At 37.4% G+C, this 24,388-nt stretch overlaps 2 protein-coding genes across 5 annotated transcripts in view; one reads left to right on the forward strand and one right to left on the reverse strand.

Moving 5' to 3' along the window:
• Window positions 1-1,293: 1,293 nt before the first annotated feature.
• The window catches only part of LOC105033142 (uncharacterized), a 62,829-nt gene continuing 39,734 nt past the window's right edge, over window positions 1,294-24,388 (reverse strand). For 2 of the 4 annotated variants that reach the window (XM_073247299.1, XM_073247298.1), the window contains exons 11-14: window positions 3,417-3,500; window positions 2,682-3,237; window positions 2,012-2,205; window positions 1,294-1,816 (exon numbers count right to left, since the gene is read on the reverse strand). In XM_073247299.1, coding sequence (XP_073103400.1) covers window positions 2,064-2,205; window positions 2,682-3,237; window positions 3,417-3,500 — 782 coding nt within the window. In that variant the 3' untranslated portion in view covers window positions 1,294-1,816; window positions 2,012-2,063. Of the gene's footprint in view, window positions 1,817-2,011; window positions 2,206-2,292; window positions 2,520-2,681; window positions 3,238-3,416; window positions 3,501-24,388 lie in introns of those variants that run through there. The other 2 variants (XM_010907819.4, XM_010907818.4) reach the window with 2 other exon arrangements.
• On the forward strand, window positions 18,359-22,900 carry LOC140853285 (uncharacterized). The gene is made up of 4 exons (XM_073247733.1): window positions 18,359-18,908; window positions 19,372-19,559; window positions 20,328-20,381; window positions 21,654-22,900. The coding sequence occupies exons 1-4, from the start codon at window positions 18,359-18,361 to the stop codon at window positions 21,891-21,893; spliced, it is 1,032 nt and encodes a 343-aa protein (XP_073103834.1). The 3' UTR covers window positions 21,894-22,900.

A 24,388-nucleotide genomic window follows, 5' to 3' on the forward strand; every position in this document is an offset into this window, starting at 1 on the left:
ATCATAGGATATAAAAAGAAGATTTTTATATTATTTCTTGATAGTTTATATGACTTTCCGATGGCTCTCATGATATCTCATTTGCTTTTAATGACTTTTCATGACAGTATTATTATTTCTTGTTGTACCAACAGAAAAAAAAAATCTATTTTAATAATATAAAAAAATTATAATTATTATTTATACAGTTTTATTAAGTAATGGAGAGCCATTCATATTTATACAAGCTTATATGAAATAATTTATATCTATAAAATATTTATTTGACAAAATAGAAAGTCATACAAAGCTATTTAATGTCATACCAAAAAATAGGAAGTCAATTTCTTAATCCAAATGCCGCAGGATGCGAAAAGAAAACTTATATATTATTTTTTAATGATTTATATGACTTTTCGATAGTTATTATTATACCTTGTTTATTTTTTATGACTTTCAATGACTATATTATTACTTTCTATTATACTAACAAAAAAAAAAAAACTCCATTTCAACCTACCAACACATTAACTTTATTTAACTACCTAAAGAGTTACAGTAAAAAAAAATTTAAAAAAAGATATACAGTAAAAAAAATAAATCTTACGAATATAAAATACTATCTTAAAATAATTAGAATAAATAAAATATTAGTATAATCTCGAACGTACATGATTTGCTGCAGAAAAATCTTGAATATCCAATGTCGAGACAAAAATAAAATAAATTAAAAAAAAAGAAAGAGAATATAACATTCAAAATAACCATCATTTGAGCAAAATAAAGCACGTGAAGGTGCTTTAATAGGAAAGAATATTTTGATCGATTTTAAATTTTTAAAATTATATCCACTTGCATTAAATTTTTACAAAAAAATTGTTGAGCTTCCTTTATTAAATACGGTGTCGGATGCTGAAGTGACGGCTAGAAAGGATGTTTATCTATGCTACGTGAACCAATCAACGGCCGTGGTGCGCTCCACATCATTTTTGCTGCACCACGTGCAGTGCACAAAGAATTACCCGATCCTTATTTAACCATGTATTTCAAGTGGGTTTGCGCAGGATGGTTAATCCGAACTACAAAATGCCACTGTAAAACAGCTAAAATGGTAGCAGCGTGTAACCATATACATAGGACTACAAGTGCAAACCGTAAATGATAGATACCCCAGGTCTCATGCTCCACAACAAACATTACTTATGGCAGCACAACATTATTTTTCAAGTGAAGGCAGCAAATAATTATTACAATATTTAAAGTAGACATTATATCAGCCTTCCATGCTGAGAAGTCTCCAAATACCTGGTGAACTGGAATATAATGGTTCAACTCATATAGGGATCAGGCAAACCAAAATGTCACCTGTTTATCCAGTACATAGATTTCTTTCAACGCAACATAGGTCACCATTGCCTATTCAGTAAAATCAAACGATCATGTTTCTGCCATCAGTTTTCTCACTATATGATGAGCAGGCTACAAAATTATTGACAATACTTAAATATTCAAAATAATCATAAACGATAACTTTATCGAGCAGAATAAGTATACTATTAATTTCTGTTCATCAGTCACCACTGTACTAGAATTACATAACACTACCTTCTAAATTATGCTTCATTTCCCTTCCCTGGTTAAAAGTCAAGGAGTTGTTTATGAAATGCATCCTCATTTGCAACTCCAGTAATGTCTGCGTATAAGAAGAATGAGTATGGGGCTGATAAGGGCTTCCCCTTCATGAGAACTACAGGGTGATCGAACTTAGTTCCAATGGTGTCATTTATTCAAGTTCAGAGACATCCCTGGCAACAGCGATCAATGAGACCATTGATTCCTGGAAAATGAGAAGAACAGATGATACAATTAATGATTATAACAACTGGGTGCCGTCTGGTATTTATGACTTTTTAGTGTAAGTTGGTGGCTCTCAATATTCAACTATATCAAGACTGATCAACCCCTACATGAACAGCTTCACCAGAGAGAATTAAACATGAATAGCTCCAATTTTCCAATGCTCCCACCATACCTGGCAAGTTGAATTTTCTCCCACGAGAATGCATCAATCACCAGGTATAGTTTCACGTTTTGGTCCTTTTTTGCTTTTGAGAAATAAAACGAATTCCTTGCTTTCCAAGCACCAAGGTTTTAGATCTTCCATCATCTAAACAGACTGACAAAGCTGACGTGCCTTGGTTGATATCTGAAACCACACCTTGATGCCTACACAAGATTTATCAGCTATCAATATCATGTCCCTACCTGTTGAGCATCTTTTAAGTTTACAAAACCCTTCATTAAACGTTAATATTGGCTCAAACAGGAGGATGATCATTACATGGCAAGATAAATATTACAGAACTGGAATGTTCGCTTATAATATTCATCGAGCAAGTAAAATATTTAAAAGCCAACTGAAGCCTTGATACAGAGAAAGAATACTTCAGGATTATTAAAGCATGTTAACACTTTGAGTCTTTGAGAGCTATCAGTGTTTGTTGGAATCTTATCAGCACAAATCAGTTAGCAAACCAGAACTGTGGATCATAGAAAGAAACGATAAATTAGTATTTGCAATGTTAAATTGAAGTATTTGTTTATGTTTGCCTGTGCATGCAAAAGTGAAGCAAGACTGAGGGAGGGAGGGGTGGGGCTGTTTAATTTGAGCTAATCTAGAATGCTTAGAGACAAAAACTAACCAGGAATTGTCTGATGATTGATGAACTTCAACTCTCTTTCCAATTGCATCCTTGCCTAGCTTCTGCAATATCCAGTTTGCATCCATGGCTCCATCCATTGAATTCTCCTGATGCAGCTGCAGATGGTTCTCATCATCTTCAACACTGAGCTTTTCTGCTGAAGGTCTCTTTCGTTTTGATCTCTGCCCTTTGACAGAGTTCACTTCCTCTCCCTGTGGGGCCCAAGAGCTCTGCTGTTCAATATATGATTTCTTGAACTTCAGCTTCAGCAATGGCTTGGGTTGAGTGAAGGATTTAACAGGTGTATCTGCAGGTTGCTTCTTTTGTAGAACCACATCATTTCTTTGTGCCAGAGTCTCTGCTGCAGGGCCTACTTCTGTGCTCCTTTTTCCTACTACAAGATGGCTTCTGCATGCCGTAGTAAGTTCACAAGCTTCACCAATGCCACTATTACTGTTTCCTTGCCTTGCATAAACTTTTCCAAGCTTTATAAAATTCTTTTCTTTGAATCCATGCTTTGGAATTCTTGTGAAGCATGAATTATCAAGTTTAGCTCCTGAAATTACCAAGGAACATTCGTTAATTTGACATATATACAAGCAGTTAATTATCTGAATAGACCCTGATGTGGTAAGCATGTAGGTCATATACTCCAGTCCACAACAGGAGTAATAAGTCATACAAGAGTACTATCCTATATGATGTTCATCAATGCTGAGACAGAGTAGCACCCACCATCAGATCTGACAGTTCCACCATGATCATCAAGCATATGATTCCCACTATCTTTTGTTCTCCACTGGCTGGAGTCCTCACTGCCTGTACGCATTAAAAAGTGTGGCCAAGCTAATCAATAATAAGAAAGGAAATTGTACAGCATATGTGACTGTAGATCGTTACAGCATGTTTCTTCAATCAATAATTTAAAACAAGATCACATAACCACAAGAACAGCTAATAAAGCTGCGAGCAAATACAGAACAGGAAGCCACTACAGGTGGGGAAAGAACCATCTAGACAAATCAGGGAAATTTAACAGCTATTAAACATTCTCTAGCAAAAAAAGTTTCAGGTTCAAGATCAGCATGCATCCAACACAAGTTTACTATAATTGATCTTTTAGCCGTAGTCATGAAACCATGCTGCTCAAGTTTGGAATACCAGCATATAAGTATGCTTTATGTCAATTTTTTTTTAAAAAAAAAAATTGGCTTTGCTCAACGGGCTAGGATAGTTATTAGTGCCCTTGTTTAGTCTTGGAGCTTCATTTGGTAAAAGAAAGTAGTGAGCTTTACAAATAATTGCGTTCTAAATTTTGACTTTCACATACAAGGTTTCACTCCACTAAATTACTGTCCAAGTTTTGCCTTGTCCTTATTGAATAGTAGGTTTGCACTAGATACTATTTAGGCCTTAAAGAAGATCCTGAAATTATGGATGTGTGAAGGTGAAAACATCAAAAGGCAAGAAAGAAATGTAGTAGTAATTCCAATGTCATGGTAAGCCATTAAAATTTCTTGGAAAAGACCTTGGCATGGATAAACCACACCAATTCAGTTTTTCTCAATAATTCGTGATGCCAAAAGTAGCACGGATGTCATTCAGCATGTCCATCCCTTAACAAATGTATGTCCTTAGAAGGAACTCATGGATGGATTTGAGGGATCATTTAATAACAAAGAATTGAATTTGTCATCTGTATTTTCAATGTTATTTGTTTGAGAAAACTATAAGGGAGGTCCACAATGAGACAAAATTGACAGTGTGCAAAGCCAAAGAGTGGTAAGGACATTTAAATTCAGAAAATGATAAAAGAAAAGGACTCATCACTGATTCATGACAAATAGCATGAATAAGGAGGCTTGTGGATAATGAAGGCACTTGGGGTTCACAAAAGAGAATCTCAGTAAGGCTCAGCACATAACATGAAACAAGAAATTAAATTCAAGCTAAGTTTGAGAACACATGTCCAAGTTCAGCTTCTATGTAAACTGAGCAAAGACTTTTTGCAAGCCAACGCATGTCCAGGCTTAGATCTTTTCCCAATCAAGCTTTAAAAGACATTTGAGCTTGGCTCATTTCCTAGATGAATGAACCCAAATGAGTCAGGGATCAAGCTCAGTCCGAGCTGTTCATGAACAGAAAATCAAACCATGTCAAACAATGATCTAGAATTCCTCCTCTAAAGTAAGCCAAACCACAGCCAGCAAGAAGGAGAGGTGTGGTGGGGAAGATGTGTGAGGTGTGTTCCATCAATCTGCAATGCACATAGAGATTTAACACGTGGAAGAAAAAAGGTCTTAACAAACATTAAAGTTTTCAGGAGTGTGGTACCACAAAATTAACATATTGTCCAGTAAAGTAACCAAATATATAGTTCGATCAAGTAACATTACTTGGCATATTGATGTTATTTAACCATATAAGTTATTAGAACAAGCCTAGTATCATTGGGTTACCATTTTTGTGTTTGTCCAGTATAAGGTTTTGGAAAGTCAGAAAGCTCAAGAACAATCCTCCAGCAGTTAGAACTTCCATAGACCTTTCATGACATGGAACAAGTGGGCGATGATTGGGGAAAAAATTTGGTTGAACAGTCACGAGAAAGCACATTATTCCTAGTGCAAGAGGCTTGTGCATTTATTAATATTTTCTTGCTTTTTGCAGAAAATTAGATTCTTTTAGTACCAGAACATGAAGTAGTTAGCTAATATTCAGTTGCAAAAGTTCCTTAAAAAAGAAAAAGGTACATAAGAAGTTGCATAGTTGAATCTTGGTTTGGATTTTTTTTCTAATTTCTTTTTTGCAAAAATAGTTTTTTTTTGTTTCATCTAAGCTTTAAATATGGTTGAGATTACAGCCATAAAGGGCTAACATACTTTCTAAAACTAATTTATAGCATCTCAATAATCTCACTGCTTTCTCTTTCCTTTTTCCTTTATGGAGCTCAGAGTTCTGTGTCGCCACAAATAACATAATGAGAAGATGCGAAACATAAGCAGAAAGAAAGATTTCTGGATCCAAAATATAAAGAACCATGTTAAAATTCTGGCCACACTTTGGCAAGGAACATCAACCGAAGAATACATGAAAATGCTGAACAAACCTAAGAGGTATATACAAAGGTCGAAGGATTGGTGAAGCCTTTCAAATTATAACTGCTATGCAAACAAATTTAGCGGATTTAGAATTAAATATTTAGAATCAATTAATTATGAGGTGACAATTCAACTGAATACACAAATGTCTAGTTCATGAAGCTAAAGGATATGATGTTTATGACTTCGACCAAAACAGAAAGCAAGGTTATTCTGAAAGATAGTTCACAACAAAACAATGAATATTAAATTGTTTTAGGTTTTGACATATGGGACATATTTTATAGAAACTCCTACATAAGATCATAATCTTTGTGAGAAGATAGATATGGGAGGAACTGATGTGAAAAGAAAAGGGCATGTGAATGAAATGATGGTTAGCTAATTAAATTTTTATTGAGAACCAATGTTGTTTTCTAACAAATTCTCACAACCCTAAACAAGTAAAGCAAGAAGTATCGGCTAAACGAAACATCTTTTACAAGGTAGGAATTGGAAAAGAATTGGTGCAAACACTCACAATATAGGCAACACACATGGAAATAAATAAGGTGATTGACTAGCTAAATTGCCAACTAATTAACCACAATACCCACAAAATTCAAATAGGTGAATTCAAATATGTGAACAACAATGTTACCTGGATACAAGTGCTTTAATTCTTTCTAGAATTGTATGCACTTGGATTACAACTTCATGCCATGCAGTTCCAATGGAAGTCACTAGTATGGTCAGGTGTGTCAAAATGAAAATGCTAGCACTTATTTCATGGTTGATTATCACTAGACTATTCTTAAGTAAATAAAAAAAAGATGAAGCCTCCATGCATAAACTTGTCCCACATAACGCCAAAACTATAACCTCCTAAACTTAATCAGTTTATCCATTATAAAATCTAGTGCAATGCCAAGATAAGCAACAAGAGAGATTGTGGGAGCTTCAAAAAAGATTTGTTCTTATTACAATTATTTTGCTGCAAATTAGACATTCTCTTTTCTTGTAAGGATGTGGAGATTGTTAACTTATTCTCTTATTCTATCTAGATATAAAAAAATAATTGGAATTCACTCTTTGAAGCTTTTGTTTGGCATCATGGTTGGTGTCATCATCAAACATTTTGGAGGTTTCACTCAAGGTTTTAAATCCCATGGGATGGGGGCGTTCTGGTTTTCACCTCGAACAAGACACCCCACGTCCCGCCCCATCCCAATCAAGCATCTCGGTACACACTTAGGACACCCTTCTATATATATAAATAATATTTTTTTTGTATTTATCTTGAAGTTTTACTGATCTATTTATTGTTTAAATATATTTGAATTTTAAAAGTAATATATTTATAATAAATCGGTTCTATTTAATACTAACACTGATGAATTATGATCTTTCAAGTTATTGAAGATCATTTCTTAATTACAAAGCAAAGATCTTTCATAATTGACGTAACTACAAGTATTTGATAAGGTAAAAATGTCGAAATTTGATGAAAAAGTTGCAATCCATATAACTTGAGCTTAGTCACTTCTATATGAAAACATAACTATACTAATAATTTCAATGTTACACAAAATAGATTCATCAGTTTAAGATAAACATATCAAATTCATCACTTATGTCGAGTGTCGGACTGTCGGCCATGCGAGAGTCCCATCATTATTTTTTTTAACTCTTCTTTAAACAACAGCCATGTGAATTCGTCCGACAAAATTAGTCACGTCAATTCTTTTAGCTGTATGGATGTGAATCGAGTCAAAAATTCAATACCTCAAAATATAAGTACCATGTACGTTGATGTCTCACTGCTGTAGAAGTGATTCTTTTTTATAATTTACAATTGAGTGCAACAACATGAGCACAAAGACCAAATCAAGTCACGGGCGCAAGATTGGAGGCCTGTGTGATGCGGGACAATCCTAAAAAGAAAATAAATCCTAATAATCAAGCTCTCTTCTGTTCATCAACAACAAATCACGTCCGGCCAGGGGCTCATTATTCCCAGGACAGACAGTATAGTTGCCTATACTCTGCTCAGGAGGCGTGATTGATTGATACGAGACTAAAGCGAGATCAATCTAAATGATACAGACGAATGCCATTCGAGAGATCAGTAAACAATTAGCAATAGAAAATTTCATAAACAGATAGCAGAAATTAAACATGCTCACGAGTAAATGCAAAAAAAGAAATAAGAATGGAATGAGAGAAAATAAAACATTAAACCCGTGAGAAAATCCAAGAAGATGATAAGAATCCGGATCGTGGTAGTTAAGAAACTACTCTGATTAGGGCTCTTAATCTTTTAACCAAACAGATCCATCGATAAAGAACTAGGTCTTTACCAACATTGGATTAAAAAAAAATCAAAAATCAACTGTTAAGGAACGAAGTCCTTGACAGCATATGATCTATAGAATAAGAAATCACTCCTTCTCTCAGCACGACAGATGAAAATTCTGGAGGAGACAGATCTTCTTTTGACGGAATAGGCTTGCGTGGGTAGATGGTGGAGTCGATCAAAGTCGTAGGAACACTGAATCTTAAGTAGAAGGAATAGGATAGAAAGTGGGCCTCACATCCTCCCCTTGTGGGGCAGTTTTGGGTCTCACACCCTCTCCCTCTCGGAGCGATTGACACAAGTATTTGTGGAGTTTGTAAAATCACTCATTGTCTTTTTTCATGAAAGATACAAGGATTTATATAGGACTCTAAGGGTCCTGTTTGTTTAGGAATCTCTTATCTTTACAAGGAAGAAATCAACCCTCCACAAAAAAGTAAAGCATTATAATCTACCATAGGAAAGAAATCAACCTTCAACAAAATAAGTAGCCAAGAACTCTTAAAGAATTCTAAGGAAGAAATGGAACTCCATGTGGGTGCTTGATGCTTGACACAACTTGGCATGAGCACGGCACATGCTGGCATGCATATTTCTTCTCTTGGCATGTGGAGAGTGGTGGCTCCAAAGGTGACGTGGACAAATCCAAGTATGGCCCTATGGACCCAAAGCCAAATGCATTAAAATTTATTGACTGAAAATAAATAATTGAAGTAGAATCAATTTAATGATGCTTCTTCGATCCAAATCGAACTTAAATCATGTTGCCGATTTTTGATGGCTCTGGTGTCCGCACCAATTCTTCCGGGGTGGGAAAAACTCGACCCTGTCGAGTGTGGGTCGATTCCGCTCTGGTGACGCTCAAGTAGATCGGGATCAATGCGTTGCAGCTCTTCTCGAGTGATCCAAGTATCTTCAGACTCCGGTCGACCTCGCCATCTGACCAGATACCGCTGATAGCCTCGACTCCGGGTGGAAAGGATCTGCTCATCCAAAATTCTCTCAATCTGATCGTGTTTTGCTGACATTTTGGCTGGTGGACACTCAGGGATAGGTTCGCTCTCAAAGGTTGGTTCAGGCTCAAATGGCTCACTAGGTATCCGAGTTGGTTTTTTATAGGCGACAAGATCTGTAATGTTAAAAGTAGAGCTAATTCCAAAATCAGAAGGTAGGTCCACAACATACGCATTTGATCCGATTTTCTTTATGATCTTAAACGAACCTGCTCCTCGGGCATGTAATTTCTTCACGGTTCCGGAGGGAAACCGTTCAGGCCTCAATCGAACCATCACATAGTCTCCCTCTGCAAACTCTTGAACACGTCGATGAGAATCTGCATTCTATTTATAAACTTTATTACTCATACTAATTTTTTTACTGATCTCTTTATGCAGACTCTTGACATGCTGTGCAAATGACTCTGCAGATTCAGAAATCCTAGCATGCATGGGTAGTGGGATGAGGTCTATTGGTTTTCTAGGTTGATATCCATGAACTACTTCAAAAGGACTCATGCCAATGGACCTATTAACAGAGCTATTATATGCAAATTCGGCTCGGGGCAGCAAAAGATCCCAGTTACCCATATGTTCCCCAATCAAGCAACGCAAAAGATTTCCAAGACTTCTATTAACCACTTCGATCTGACCGTCTGTTTCCGGATGATAGGCAGAAGAAAACTTTAGTTTTGTGCCTAAAAGATGCCATAGAATTTTCCAAAAGTAGCTCATAAATCTAACATCCCTATCAGAAACAATGGTTTTAGGCAATCCATGTAGTCTAACAATCTCATCAAAGTATATCCTTGCAACTTTCGACGCATCAGACGTTTGGCAACAGGGCAAGAAATGGGCCATTTTTGAAAATCTATCTACAACCACTAGAATAGAATCATGCTTCCTAGCTGTCCTAGGTAATCCCAAAACAAAATCCATACTAACATCTTGCCAAGGACAGTCTGGTATAGTAAGGGTGTATATAAGCCGGTGTTTTGTTTTCTCTGCTTGGCCACGGCACATGTTCTACATTGGGCAACAATTCGGGCGACATCTCTTTTCAAGCTTGGCCAAAAGAACTGGGCTTCTACCAACTCTATAGTTTTATTCCTGCCAAAGTATCCAGCTAATCCTCCAGCATGTAATTCCCAAACTAAAAAATCTCTTAAAGATGTACGGGGGATACACAGCCTAGTTTCTCTAAATAGGTAACCATCCTAAAGGGTATATTCACTACGTTCTCTAGATGGCCCCTTACGTAAAGCGGTAAGTATGTCACCAAAATCTGGACACTCATAATTTTCTTTAACCTTATCAAAACCAACAATTTCTATACTAACGGTGGACAGCAAAGTATGACGACGACTCAGGGCATCAGCAGCATGATTCTCTACACCTGCACGGTGTTTCAAAACAAAAGTATAGGCTTGCAAAAACTCGACCCACCTACCGTATCTATGATTCAATTTCTTTTAAGAATTCAGGAATCTAAGGGCCTCATGATCAGAGTACAAAATAAATTCTTGCGGTAGTAGGTAATGCCTCCAATATCTTAAAGCTTGAATTACCGCATAAAACTCCTTATCATAGGTAGAATACTTGAATTTAGAATCGTTAAGTTTCTCGCTAAAGTATGCTACCGGATGACCTTCTTGACTAAGGACACCACCAATCCCAACTCCAGACGCATCGCACGCTACTTCAAAAACCTTAGAAAAATCAGGGAGACGTAAGATTGGGGCATGAGTCATCTTGTCCTTAATGTCTAGAAAGACTCTATTGGCTGCCCTAGTCCATTCGAAATTTTCCTTTCTAATGCAGTCAGTGATGGGAGCGACTATGGTGCTAAACCCTTTTATGAACCTACGATAAAAGGTTGCTAATCTATGAAAACTCCGCACGTCATGCACACTCTTGGGCACCGGCCACTCAACTATTGCTCTAATCTTTTCAGGATCAGCAGATACACCATTGGGGGTAACAACAAAACCTAAAAAGATGATATGGTCTGTCATAAAAGCGCACTTCTTAGGATTAGCATACAAGCTTTCTGCTTTAAGAACTTGACACACTCTTTGGAGGTGATCTAAATGGTCTTCCCTAGTTCGACTATAGATCAAAATGTCATCAAAATATACGACTACAAATACTCCTATAAATGATCGTAGTACTTGGGTCATCAACCTCATGAAGGTACTAGGGGCATTAGATAATCCAAATGGCATCACCATCCACTCATATAAACCATTTTTTGTCTTGAAAGCAGTTTTCATTCATCTCTCGGTCTAATCCTTACTTGATGGTAACCACTCTTAAGATCGATCTTAGAAAAGATAGTGGATCTGGCCATCATATCTAACATATCATCTAACCTAGGGATGGGAAAGCGGTACTTAATGGTGATCTTATTAATGGCACGGCTATCTATGCACATCCTCCATGTACCATCCTTCTTTGGAGTCAGTAGTGCAGGAACTGCGCAAGGACTCAAACTCTCCCTCACAAATCCTTTTTTTATCAGCTCTCCAACTTGTCTTTGTAGCTCGGCATGCTCATTAGGGTTCAACCTATAGTGGGGCAAGTTGGGTAGGGTAGATCCAGGACTAAATCAATGGCATGTTGAATGTTTCTCATAGGCGGTAAGTAATCTGGAAGATCCTCAGGAAAGACATCATGAAACTCAGTAAGAAGGCTAGCTACTTCCTTAGGATAATCCACCTTAGAATCCTCACGAACTTCTCTAGCAATAAGCATCCAAACTGGTGATCCTTCACTCATGATCGTCTCTAATTCTTTAGCACCTATCAGATTGAGGCTTTTCTTCTTAAGATTTTCTTTTGGTCCATCGCCTATCTTTCTATTAGTAGCCTTAGGTGGGGAAGGATTAATCGTGATCTTCTTACCCTGATGAGTAAAGCTGCAGGAGTTGGTACGGCCATAAATCGTAACATCATTGTCGAATAGCCAAGGCCGACCTAATATGATACTTCCGACTTTCATGGGTAAGACATCGCACCACACATGATCCTGATAGGAATGAAGCTGGATGGGCACACGGCATCTAAATTTGATGGGAATAGAGGAGGAATCAATTCAAGACACACGGTATGGACTAGGATGATCTACAGGAGCTAATCCTAATCGCTTAACCGTGTCAGTGGAGATGGCGTTGATACAGCTACCGCTATCAATGATCACCTTACAAATTTTATCGCCAAATTTTATGAAGGTATGGAAAATAGAGGTCCTACGCCAGTCTTCACTTTCCTTAGTTTGGGCTAGGACATACCTAACGACTCCAAGCCTAAGGTCTGACTCAAGTGTGGCATAACCTAGGATGTCCTCATACTCTCAAATTGCTCGGCTAAATCTGGATCAGCTTCATAAACTTCCTCCTCCATATTTTCTAGAGTTTCTCCTTCTAATTCTTCTACGAATAATGATCGGTTGGGGCATTGTGCAGCAAAATGACCGTAACCATAGCACTTGAAGCAATGAGATCGAGAACTACTTCCTTTTGATAACTCTCCTATAGCTCCTTTTCATTTATCTTCTTTTCTCCCAATAGGATTTGTAAGTGGAGGTCTGTTACTAGGAGTTTGATTAATATTAGGTCTCGATCCAGAAGGAATTACTCGGTTGGGTTCAGGACGACGGGAAGTCGAATATCTAGAAAATCTTTCAAAATCTAAGGCAAGTTGATAAGCTTGTTCCAACGTGGTTACCTCTCGCAGAAAGAGCTCACGCTGAATATCCTCTCGTAATCTAGCTCTAAATCTAGATAAGGTAACAACTCTATCTTCAGCTACTCCACATCTCATAGGTATTCATCAAATCTTGTGATATACTCAGTGACTGATCTATTCCCTTGAGTAAGCCTCTGCCATTGATCTAAAAGTCTTTGTTGGTAAGAGGTGGGGAGGTACTTCTCTCTGAGTTTTTCTTTCATCTCATCCCAGGTTTCTATCGGATCTTGTCTTCTCTGATTGAGAAGACGCTCAACACTTTCCCAATAAAGTCGAACTTGCCTCACCAATTTCATCCTAGCAAACCTAACTCTCCTTGCTTCAGACATTTCGTACCATCCAAAATAGTGGTCCATACCTGATTCCCAATCTAGGTACTCTCTCGGATCTAGACAACCATCAAAACTTGGGGCTTCGACTTTCACATTCCTAAGAATATGCTCATCTTGATCGAACTGGTTATGGTGCGGGCGTGCCCCTATAAGTCGATCAAGTTCTAGATTCCTACCTCTTTGTCCTATAGGTAGCCGGGGAGACTCAGGTTCAGGTTGTTTCTGCCTAGCTTCTTCTAATACCACTATTCTCTCATCTATGGCTTTCATAAAATTTTTCATGTCATCAAACTTTTCAGTCAGAACATTAATGATGGCTGCTATATTGGGATCCATATTGGTATTGGGTGGGAAAGTAGGACGTTGGTACCAGGTACCTGATCTAGTGGTCATGCAACTCTAAGATGCAGAAATAAGGTGCAATAAAAATTAAAATGCTTGAAAGTAAAGTACGAAATTTAGAGTGCGAAAATTTAACTTGCGAAAATTAAAATTGCTGAATTTAAACTAAAGCCCTAATCAACCTGCTCTGATACCAAATTGATGTGGGACAATCCTAAAAAGAAAATCAATCCTAATAATCAAGCTCTCTTCTGTTCATCAACAACAAATCACGTCCGGCCAGGGGCTCATTATTCCCAGGACAGACAGTATAGTTGCATATACTCTGCTCAGGAGGCGTGATTGATTGATACGAGACTAAAGCGAGATCAATCTAAATGATACAGACGAATGCCATTCGAGAGATCAGTAAACAATTAGCAATAGAAAATTTCATAAACAGATAGCAGAAATTAAACATGCTCACGAGTAAATGCAAAAAAAGAAATAAGAATGGAATGAAAGAAAATAAAACATTAAACCCGTGAGAAAATCCAAGAAGATGATAAGAATCCGGATCGTGGTAGTTAAGAAACTACTCTGATTAGGGCTCTTAATCTTTTAACCAAACAGATCCATCGATAAAGAACTAGGTCTTTACCAACATTGGATTAAAAAAAAATCAAAGATCAACTGTTAAGGAACGAAGGTCCTTGACAGCATATGATCTGTAGAATAAGAAATCACTCCTCTCAGCACGACAGATGAAAATTCTGGAGGAGACAGATCTTCTCTTGACGGAATAGGCTTGCGTGGGTAGATGGTGGAGTCGATCAAAGTCGTAGGAATACTGAATCTTAAGTAGAAGGAATATGATAGAAAGTGGGCCTCACACCCTCCCCTTGTGGGGCAGTTTTGGGTCTCACACCCTCTCCCTCTCGGAGCGATTGACACAAGTATTTGTGGAGTTTGTAAAATCATTCATTGTCTTTTTTCATGAAAGATAGAAGGATTTATATAGGACTCTAAGGGTCCTGTTTGTTTAGGAATCTCTTATCTTTACAAGGAAGAAATCAACCCTCCACAAAAAAGTAAAGCATTATAATCTACCATAGGAAAGAAATCAACCTTCAACAAAATAAATAAGTAGCCAAGAACTCTTAAGGAATTCTAAGGAAGAAATGGAACTCCATGTGGGTGCTTGATGCTTGACACAACTTGGCATGAGCACGGCACATGCTGGCATGCATATTTCTTCTCTTGGCATGTGGAGAGTGGTGGCTCCAAAGGTGACGTGGACAAATCCAAGTATGGCCCTATGGACCCAAAGCCAAATGCATTAAAATTTATTGACTGAAAATAAATAATTGAAGTAGAATCAATTTAATGATGCTTCTTCGATCCAAATCGAACTTAAATCATGTTGCCGATTTTTGATGGCTCTGGTGTCCGCACCACTGTGGGTGCGGCTTCCATATTGCATGCACCTGGTGCAACTGGACCACATCAAATCCCATGATCAATAACACACCATGCTAGCCCTTATATGTCACCAATTCGCGATTGCGTGTTATCCACTGTGCATATGCTCCGAGATTTACCTTGGTTCACGTGGATGTCGAGTGCGAGATTGTGATCGAATGGATGGCGTTGGGGAGAAAACTCCATATCAGAGCCCAAAAGCCCCAAGCAAGATTCCTCTTTCCTTCCCCTCCAGTCCTCTCTCCTCCCTTCTCCTCCCAAGTTGCCTCCCTCCTGATGTAACTTGCTCTCGAAAAATTGAAATCGAAGGGAGAAGATCGTGCTCCCTCCGACAACAATGCCGACACCGACGCACCAGCGAAAAGAGGTTAGTACTCCCTTGACCCTTCTCCTTCATTCTTCTCCCCTCCTAATGACGAATGGCCCGTTCACATTTAGCAACGAAAAAATAATTAAGGCACAATCGAGACAGCCGTGCCGATGCCTGATCCGATCGGGATGAAGACAAAAAGGAGGAATAAAGGTGGAACGGCTGAGACGGAGGCCGAAAATGCATTCCGGGTCCCGCACTTGTCCCTAGTGCCGGAATCTCAAAGAAATAGGATGGGATGGCTATGACGGCCCTCATCTTGTCAAGACTTTAATCCTTGGTTTCACTGCAATTTTAATTTCCAAAAAGAAAGCACTTGATTTGGACATTCAAACTGTGAAACCATTCTCATGTCATTATGCATTGTCATATAAAAGAACATGCATAGTATCGACCATATGTGGCAAAGATAAGGTTTAGCATCTGTGAAGTGTGGAAGTAGGTTCAAAATTGGATTTGATGTAATAAATCAGGAGACAATAGCAAATTATGAGTTATGACAATAAAAAATTGTACCGAGTAGTGTATGATAGGTTTAAGGAAAAAGTTTGCAAAAAACATGGTCCACAAATTATTAGAAATCGAAACTTGACCTTTAGAAGTTTTTTTCCTTTGAATGATTAACCTTAATAAGTTGCAACTTGGCAATTTGCAGTTAGCCAAGATTCTATGGCATACCTCAACATATGTACTCTAATACTCTCATAGACTATTTTTGACCAAGAAAGCATATCGTAACCATGGAGATTTGAAACTTGCATGATAAATATTGCATTGGTGTCATGCTATGTTAAGCCATATCAGTCATGTGCCAAAGACCATGTCAAACAAAACAGCTTTGTGCCTACCCTCATTAGTAATTAGAACGTGTTGATGCATGCTAGATTGACATGAACTGACATGAACAAGCACACGCCACATAAGGGTATACTCCTTGGACCATGGTTTGTCGTACCACCACATACCGGTACTACACCGGGAGAAAACTGGTACGAAACCCCACTTGGAATCGGTACAAGCTCCAACCACCCGTAGCAATGCATACCACCCTATACCGAGGCATACCAATCCATACCGAAGTACATACCGACCATAGTTATAAAAGGCACGCCTAGGCGAGGGCCTAGGCACAAGGCGCACCCGGGCTCCACCCAAGCACCTCCCTAAGATTCAGACGAGGCTCCTTGAAAGAGGCATAGGCCTTGAGTGCCGACGCAAGAGGCATGAGGTCCTTAAGGCGCTAGCCATATTCAGGAGAGGCGCTAGATAGAGAAAAATGAGAAAAAAAAGAAAAGAGGAGAAAAAAAGGAAAATAAAGAAAAGAAGGCCAAAAGTCTGTCATGTGAAAAAAAAAAAAAGAAGAGGCAAAGAAAAAAAAAGAAAACAAGAAGAAAGAGAAGACTCAAATCTCAAACCCTAGTCTTCCTGCCTCCCAAGACTCAAACGGCTGCAAGCCTCCAAAGCTCCAACATTTGACCAGTCAGTGTTCTCTTCTTTTTCTTCTCCTTCTCCTCCTCCACCTCCTCTTCTTTTTTCTGATTTGTCTTTCTTCTTCTCGGTACTCTATTTTCTTCTTCTTCTTCACACTCTATTTTCTTCTTCTTCTTCTTCTTCTTCTTTTTATGTTTTTCTTTTTCTGATTTCTCATTACTTTATTTTCTTCTTTTCATTCTTCTTTTTCTTCCTTTGGTTTACCTATTACTCTATTTTTTTTGTTTCATTTTTCTTCTTTATTGTTACTCTGTTTTTCTTTTTTTTTCTTCTTTTTCCTTTTCTGGTTTATTTTTCTTCTTCCCTGTTATTCTCTTTTTTTTCCTGCTGATATGCTCTTTTTTTTTACTGTTGTTCATTTTTTTCCTACTGATATGCTTTGTTTTTGCTCGTCTTTCTTCTCGATACTTGTTTTCTTCTTCTTCTTCTTCTTCTTCTATTTTTCTTTTTCTGATTTCTCATTACTCTATTTTTCTTTTTATTCTTATTTTTCTTCCTTTGGTTTACCTATTACTTTGTTTTTTATTCTTTTTCTGGTTCATTTTTCTTCTGTATTGTTACTCTATGTTTCTTCATTTTCTTCTTCTTTGTCCTTTTGGTTTATTTTTCTTCTTTCCTGTTATTCTCTTCTTTTTTTCCTACTGATATGCTGATATGCTCTTTTTTTTACTGTTTTTCTTTTTTTTCCTACTGATATGCTTTTTTTTTTGCTATGGGTATGCTTCCTTTCTTCTTTTTTTGCTGCTGATATGCTCCCTTTTCTACTGCTGATATGCTTCATTGTTTGCTTTTTTTGGCTGCTGATATGTTGTTCCTTTTATTGCTGATATGCTTCATTTTTTGTTTTTTAGTTGCTGCTGATATGTTCTACATTTTATTGTTGACATGTGCTCTTTTTTCTGCTTTCTTTGCTTCTATTACACTTTTCTTTTCGCTGTCCTTCTGTTGTTGATTTCTCCATTATTCTTTGTTAATAATAGGGGTGAAAATAAGCACTTCAAATGCGAAGAAGGACCCGAGATGGAAGTATGTTTATTGGGCCGATCCCAAAAATACAAATTTGGTGACATGTAGTTTCTATAAGAAGGTGACCAATGGAGGTATATGCCGGGCTAAACAACACTTGATTGGAGGGTTTAGAAATACTACTTGTAAAGAATGTCCTGCACATATTAGAGAAGAATTGAGGGAATACATGAGTAAGAAGAAACAAGAGAAGGAGCAATTGAATATGTTGCCGGATTTTGATGAGATGGGCAATGAAGAAGATGAGGATGATGATACTATTGAGGTAGAGAGCTGTGGGAAGAAGAGCATTTCAAGTGGGAGTAGTAAAGTAAATCCTCCATTGAAAAAGCCTAGGCAAATAAGGCCAATTGATTCATTTTTCACCCCGCATCCTGTAGTAGTTCAAAATCGAAAGACTAGAAAGGGAAAGCAAACAACAATAAATGATGCATGCAAGAAGGAAGCAAGGGAGAGAGTAGTTAGACAATGTGCAAAATAGATGTATGATGCGGGGATACCATTCAATGCCATCAACTATGATAGTTTTTCTGCAGTAGTTGAAGCTATTGGCCAATATGGTCCTAGTATGAAACCGCTAACTTATCATAAGGTTAGGGTTACTTACCTAAAGAAGGAGGTGGAGACTACTCACAACTTGTTGAAAAGTTTCAAGGAGTGGGTAAAAATGGGATGTTTTATTATGGCGGATGGGTGGAAAGATAGAAAGGAGATAACTTTGATTAACTTTTTGGTGAATTCCCTCAAAAGAACAATGTTTCTTAAATCAGTTGATGCCTCCTACTCCAAAACTGGAGAGAAAATATTTGAGTTGCTTGACAAATTTATTCAAATGCTTGGGCCGGAGTACGTGGTTCAAGTTATTATTGATAGTGCTTCAAACAATGTTGCTGCAGCAAAATTGTTGGAAGCAAAATACCCACATTTGTACTGGTCACCTTGTGCCGCTGATCGCATAGATCTAATGTTGGAGGATATCTTCAAAATCCCACTCTTGCATAAAATAATAAAAAAGGAGGTAGCATTGACAAGTTTTATATATAATCATCAAGGGGTTTTGATCATGATCGAGCCGTAATTTCACTCTTTGACCATCCATCGCTTAGTTGATTATGTATCGCCAACCGTAATGAAGGTAGTTCGACTTCCAGTGGGAGTACTGCTGGAAGATTCATTCCCGAGCCATGTACACACCGCCCGCCACACTATGGGAGCTGGCCATATGATCTTCTACAATGAAGAATACCTGACGAACGAGAAATGGCTACCTTACTTATCCTTATGAACCAACGAAAAAGAGAGTTAAGTCGCCCTCGAGGGGGAAAGAATTGAATCTCAGGACCGGATAAGCTTCCTTCATGGGAGCTAGATGGCTCTGTAGCCGTAGCCGGTGCATCGAGGATGCGATTTGGGATGGGAGTCCAAACAGATTCATATGCTCAAGCATTAGGAGAACTTCGTGTTTTTGAATGAGGTGGTTCACAAATCAAAAAGAGTTGTCGAGATATGCAAAAACTAGATTTGCAACCACTTTTTTAACACTTGCTCGTGTTCATAAACAAAAAAACAACTTGAGAAAGATGTTCATTTCAGAAGAATGGTCCACCAGTAAATGGGCAAAGGAGCAAATAGATAAAGGACTTACCAAAACAATATTAAGTCCTTTTTGGAATAACATTGTTGTAAGACCCGGTTGGGTTCACCCAACCCAACCTTGGGGCCTGCCTGTGAGGCAGTGCCCACCTTTACCCCAAACCAAATAGGGAAAAAATCCCCTGTTCCACCACCTTCCAACCAAAGACTCCCCATCCCTCTTTCTTTCTCTCACATACACCCCTCTCCCATCTCTCTCTCTCCCGCACGCCCCCACCCCCTCTGTTTTTCTCACGCACACATCCCCTCTCTCCTCTGTCTCGCACGCACTCTTCTTTCTTGCACGCCTATCGCTCTCTTTCCCCATCTTCTTCTTCTTCCTCCTCTTCTTCCTCTTCCTCCTCTTTTCTGCTTTTCACTTCTTTCGTGTGGTTGCTGCCCTGGTGCTTCCCCTCATCCACGCGAGTAAACCCTAAACCTCTCTTGATTTAATCTGATTTAAATCTGAAATTTAATTGTTAAATGGTTTAGGGTAATAGGGAAAGAATGATTGCTGATTTTGGGGCAGACTAAACCTGCTTGTGATAATCCAAGATTTTTAATTCCTTATTGGCTAAGTAATTCAATCTAAAAATTTAACTGAGGATTATCAACTGAATACCCAACCAGATTGCAAAGTTTGGGAATTTTTGGATGCTATTTGATAGGATAAATAAATCTCGGATTGGGGCAGTTGTGCAGGAAAGAGCAGTCAACCAGAAATTTAGGTTTTAGAAATTTTAAAGAGTTTTATAGATTATTTCAACAGAATAAAGTGATACTGATTTCAGATTACATGTATATGTTTGGATTATTAGGTTCCGAGGAGTGCCGATGAACCACTAAATAACTTGATAAGAGACTTCTGCAAGGTAAGTAACCTTTACTTAATCAAGGCAAACACATAAAAGGATAATTACATATAATTTGAGAATATTCATTGATTTAATTGCTGCCAAATGCTTTGGAAATCATGCCATTTGTTTGTTATATTGGTCTTATTGAGCCAAGTATGATCATAGAATTATGAATATTTCAAGTATCAAGTGTTCATAGCATCTTCCCAAATTAATACTTACAGGTTTATTCGAATGATTTCTAATTGATAAAATTCTAGGAAAACTTGTATGAATCTTTGGATTTCATGTTAACAAATGTGAATACATTGATTTGAAAAATTATATTGCATATAAATTATTGAAGGTTTGATGATTAGTCATTTTTATGAATTTTCTATACTGGTTCAGAATTGTATATATGTTGCAACTTATATATATATTAAAATAAAGATTGTTTGAATCAAGTTTGTATATATATACTGAACTCTCAGTCTACCTACATCCTAGACCCTGGCACACGGGGGTTGTACGTTGGCAATTAATATGTATTGCTCCGGAACTTGGCACTATGGACCTATTCCGCAGGGGTTAAATGCGGTACCCTGGACCTATTCCGCAGGGGTTAAATGCGGTACTTTGGACCTACTTCGCAGGGGTTAAATGCGATATACTGGGCCCTGTCATAGAAATTATATGTGGCCGTAGTCGTATAGACTAATGAGTTATTATAATGCTTTTGACAAATATGATCTCATGATATCATCGGAAACTTGGAGGTAATCATATATTTTTTTTATATGGATTGTGAAATACCTTAGTTTATATATGAGATCTCTTTGATTTGCATAGTTATATCCAATATTGTAAAGCTGTAAGTTGACTCTATTTATAGATATCGTATTGTTCCTTCAGTTTTTAAATCAAGTGCATATTTAGCTTCAGCAACTTGATTTCTTTGATTATGTTTTGGTTACTTACTGGGTTGTTAGCTCATTATTGTAATTCCTATGTTTTTTACAAAGTCCGAAGCATGATGAAAATGGTTAGCGGTTGGCATGTGAGAATAGAGCGAGGATTTAGTTAGCCATTTCATACCAACCTTCCAAATTTTGTAGAATCTTCTTTATATTATCTTTTGTATAAATATGTCAACTATGTAACTAAGGTTATTTGTGAATGGCAGATATGAATATTTTGTTTTAGAATTTGAGCTAAAGGATCTTAATTTACAAACATTACTTGTCAGTTTGTTATATTAATGACAGGTTGTGTGCCTTGCATGCCTACAAGGACAGTTCTTTGTAGGTTTGCAGTGGCTGTTCACGTCCTCGATTTCTAATTTCGAGATCGGGGCATGACAATTGTATATGCTCTCAAGTTGGCAAGCTCGCTAGTTGGGTTCTTCGCTTGGTTGATAGTGAGAAGAAACCTCCAATAGGATATATTTATAAGGCTATGGATAGAGCAAAGGAAGCCATAGCAAAGACCTTCGATCATAAAGAAGAGAGATACATTGCAATTTTTACCATCATTGAACAGAGGTGAAAAATGCAACTCCATCGTCTTTTACATGTAACTGGGCACTTCTTAAACCCAGAATTCTTTTACTCAAACTCTAATATTGAGCAAGATGTAGAAGTGATGAAGGGTTCGTATGACTGCATTCAAAAGATGAATCCTGATTCTACAATTTAAGATAAAATATCTGATGAGTTGGTTAGTTACAAGAGAGCTAAAGATCTTTTTGGTATACCTATGGCAATTAGGCAAAGGTATACAAAAGCACCTGCTGAATGATGGGCTTCCTATGGGTCTTCAACACCAAATTTGCAAAAATTTGCCGTCAAGGTACTTAGCCTCACATGTAGTTTGTCTGGTTGTGAGCGTAAGTGGAGTGTTTTTGAAAATGTTAGTACCTCACTACCTCTTACTTTATGTCATCATATCTTTACATTCACACTTAAATAATTAAAAATCTTTGGTGAATTCATACTAATTACACATGTAATAATGCAGCTTCATACCAAAAGAAGGAATAGGCTCGATCAAACTCGATTGAATGACTTGGTGTTCATCAAGCACAATGGAGCACTAAGGAGACGTCATAACATTCGAGACCAAATTGACCCTATCTCCTTGAAGGATATTGATGAAAGCAATAAATGGTTGACTAGAAGAATGGATGATGAAAATGATTCAGATTCTGAATTTGTGTTCGATGATGATCTTTTGTTGCAATAGAGTGATGTAGCAAGAGCTGTGGGGACTCAAGAGCATACTCATCCTACAAGACAAACTTCCAAAACAAACACCACTGCAACAAAAACTTCTATTGCTTCATCATCCTCTTTTGTTCATCCTCGTCTTATAGATGACGAGGAAGAAGCAGGTTCAGAAGAAGCTGAGGAAGATGTTGAGGGATATGAGGAGGAAGATAATAAGGAAGATGATGATATTGTTGGATTTGATGATGATTGAGGATGCTATTAAATTTTCTTAGGCTTTTAGTACTTGTTAGTTTAAGTTAGAACTTTAATGTTTGATGTTTGAACTCTTTAAGTATGTGGTTTCAGCCTTTGATATTGTTATTTGGATATTTTGATATGTATTTGCATTTGAACCTTTTTTATTGTAATGAAGTTGGATATTTGCATTTGAATATTGTTTATTTTTTGATGATATGCATGTGCTTGACCATATTGGCACACAAGTTCTGTTAATTGACCATATTTAACATTTAGATATTGTTTTTTTTAGTATCTTATTAGTATTAATTCTAGATACATATATTCTATAAGGTGCGCCTAGCTTCGCTCGGGCTCGCGCCTGCGCCTTGCACCAGGCTCCAAGAGCCATTTGCGCCTTAGTGCGCATTTTGCCTTTAAAAACTATGGCACCAACTCGTAACGAAGCGTACTGACCTGAACCAAGATATACCAAAATAAAAATTGAGAAAAATGATTTGAAAGCTATTTCGGCATAGGATATGCACCGTACCATACCGACTGTACCATACTATACCAAACCGATAAGGTACCGATAGGATATCCAGTACCATCCGATGCCGAGATAGCAGATCTTTCCTTGTACCATATCTATGCATCACTAATATGACACATACTATAAAATATGCCTTGACAAAATATAGTGCTTCAATTTATGTTCTTAACCAACTAGTACTATCAACAACTTATCCAATATGTTCTTAACCAACTAGTACTACCAATAACATATCCAAATTTCATTGATGATGACAAATTTCATTGATGATGCTCAAAAGAATTCAAAAAAGTGAAAAAATATGTGGTTGCTGGAGACTTAATATGTACTATTATTTAATTGGAACCAATTGAGTGCTTATCTTGGAGCCTGATGGATAATAAATTAGTATGTGGAGATAGCGAAAGAGACTTCCTAATGTAGCACAACAATATTTAGGAAACTTAATGGTCTTCAAGCCCGCAAATACGTGTGTGGCCACTCGAGCAACACAAAAGGCCTAAATGGCCATAAATATGGTCAATTTGCATACCTATCAGTCAAGCACTCGCAATAGGCTTGAGACCCCATACCTGAAGCAATATTCATATTAGTCATCTCAGCGGGTGATGAAGACACAGATGAACTAAGATCTTAGTTTACCTTGGCGTGAGATGGAAGGTGGGAATATTTGAAAAGATCAAAGATTTTTAATATTTTGACTCATATTTTAGGATTGAGATATCAAAATCTCGGCTGATTTGTAAATCCAAGATTAGAAATTATTTTGAGGCATTAATATTTATTTTTTTATCAAAATCACAGCTCATATTGTAAATCCAAGATTAGCAATAATTTCAAGGCATTAAAATTGATTTTGCTTTTATCATATAAAGTAAGAAATATGTGATGCATTCCATACTAGGAGATGGCTTTCTTTTGCATAAATGGGCCAAACAGATGAGAAAAATCATGGAAACAAAGAGTTTAGAGAGTAGAGGAGAAGAAAAGAAGACAATAGAGAGAGAGGAGAGAGTGAACGAAGATAAGAGAAAGGGATA

Source organism: Elaeis guineensis, chromosome 13 (assembly GCF_000442705.2).
Source record: "Elaeis guineensis isolate ETL-2024a chromosome 13, EG11, whole genome shotgun sequence".
In the NCBI taxonomy this organism is placed as follows: domain Eukaryota; kingdom Viridiplantae; phylum Streptophyta; class Magnoliopsida; order Arecales; family Arecaceae; genus Elaeis; species Elaeis guineensis.

Coding starts and splice junctions, on each gene's coding strand:
- LOC140853285 (XM_073247733.1), top strand. CDS start 18,359: ATGTATGATGCGGGGATACCATTCAATGCCATCAACTATGATAGTTTT. Junction 19,560..20,327: donor CTTTTTGGAATAACATTGTT/GTAAGACCCGGT, acceptor TTGGATTATTAG/GTTCCGAGGAGTGCCGATGA. Junction 20,382..21,653: donor TGATAAGAGACTTCTGCAAG/GTAAGTAACCTT, acceptor AGTTCTTTGTAG/GTTTGCAGTGGCTGTTCACG.